This window comes from Charadrius vociferus, unplaced genomic scaffold (genome assembly GCF_000708025.1).
Source record: "Charadrius vociferus isolate BGI_N301 unplaced genomic scaffold, ASM70802v2 scaffold651, whole genome shotgun sequence".
Lineage (NCBI taxonomy): Eukaryota > Metazoa > Chordata > Aves > Charadriiformes > Charadriidae > Charadrius > Charadrius vociferus.
Window position 1 is genome coordinate 1 of NW_009646947.1, and position 1313 is coordinate 1313.

Genomic DNA, 1313 nt, shown 5'->3' on the forward strand with positions numbered 1-1313 from the left:
GACATGGGGACACGGGGACGTGGGGACGTGGGGACGGGGCTCGGCTCCTGATGTCCCCGATGTCCCCAATGTCCCTGCGGTGTCTTCTCCTCTCCCTCCGATGTCCCCGTGGTGTCCCTCTGTCATCTCTTGGTGTCCCCAACGGTCCTCCCGATGTCCCCAACGCCCCTCTGATCTCCCTGGGGTGTCCCCTCTATGTCCCTGATGTCCCCAACGTTCTGTTTGATGTCTCTGATGTCCCCTCTGATGTCTCCCAACGTTCTCCTGATGTCCCCGATGTCCCCGTGGTGTCCCCCGATGTCCCCGGGGTGTCCCCCCTGTCCTTCTGATGTCCTTTGATGTCTCCGATGTTGTTCTTGATGTCTCCGACGTCCCTTCTGATGTCTCCCAACGTTCTCCTGATGTCCCCAACACCTCTGTGGTGTCCCCGTGGTGTCCCCTGATGTCCCCCTGATGTCCCCGTGGTGTCCCCCCGTCACTCTGATGTCCTTTGATGTCCCCAATGTTGTGTTTGATGTCCCCAACGTTGTGTTTGATGTCTCCCAACGTTCTCCTGATGTCCCCCACATCCTCGTGGTGTCCCCGCGGTGTCCCCCGATGTCCCCATGGTGTCCTCCCATCACTCTGATGTCCTTTGATGTCCCCAACGTTGTGTTTGATGTCTCCCAACGTTCTCCTGACGTCCCCCACGTCCCCGTGGTGTCCCCGCGGTGTCCGTGTGGTGTCCCCCGGTGTCCCCGTGGTGTCCTCCCATCACTCTGATGTCCTTTGATGTCCCCAACGTTGTTTGATGTCTCCCAACGTTCTCCTGATGTCTCCCAATGTTCTCCTGACGTCCCCCACATTCCCGTGGTGTCCCCGTGGTGTCCCCTGATGTCCCCATGGTGTCCCGTGATGTCCCCATGGTGTCCCCCCGTCACTCTGATGTCCTTTGATGTCCCCAACGTTGTTTGATGTCTCCCAACGTTCTCCTGATGTCTCCCAATGTTCTCCTGACGTCCCCCACATTCCCGTGGTGTCCCCGTGGTGTCCCCGCGGTGTCCGTGTGGTGTCCCCGCGGTGTCCCCGGGGCGGTGGCAGGAGCGGAACGCGGAGAACGCCATCGAGGCGCTGAAGGAGTATGAGCCGGAGATGGGGAAGGTCTATCGCGCCGACCGCAAGGCCGTACAGCGCATCAAGGCCCGCGACCTCGTCCCCGGGGACATCGTGGAGGTGGCCGGTGAGGGGACAGCGCGGGGACGTCGGGGGGGGGGGACAACAGGGAGGACATCAGGGGACAACCTGGAGGACATCAGGAGGACATCGGGGGGGGT

At 61.6% G+C, this 1313-nt stretch overlaps 1 protein-coding gene across 1 annotated transcript in view; it reads left to right on the top strand.

Moving 5' to 3' along the window:
- Nucleotides 1-1074: 1074 nt before the first annotated feature.
- The window catches only part of LOC104295380 (sarcoplasmic/endoplasmic reticulum calcium ATPase 1), a gene marked incomplete at its 3' end in the record, with an annotated part of 15689 nt that continues 15450 nt past the window's right edge, over nucleotides 1075-1313 (top strand). The window contains exon 1 of the mRNA XM_009895136.1: nucleotides 1075-1219. Coding sequence (XP_009893438.1) covers nucleotides 1132-1219 — 88 coding nt within the window. The remainder of the gene's footprint in view (nucleotides 1220-1313) is intronic.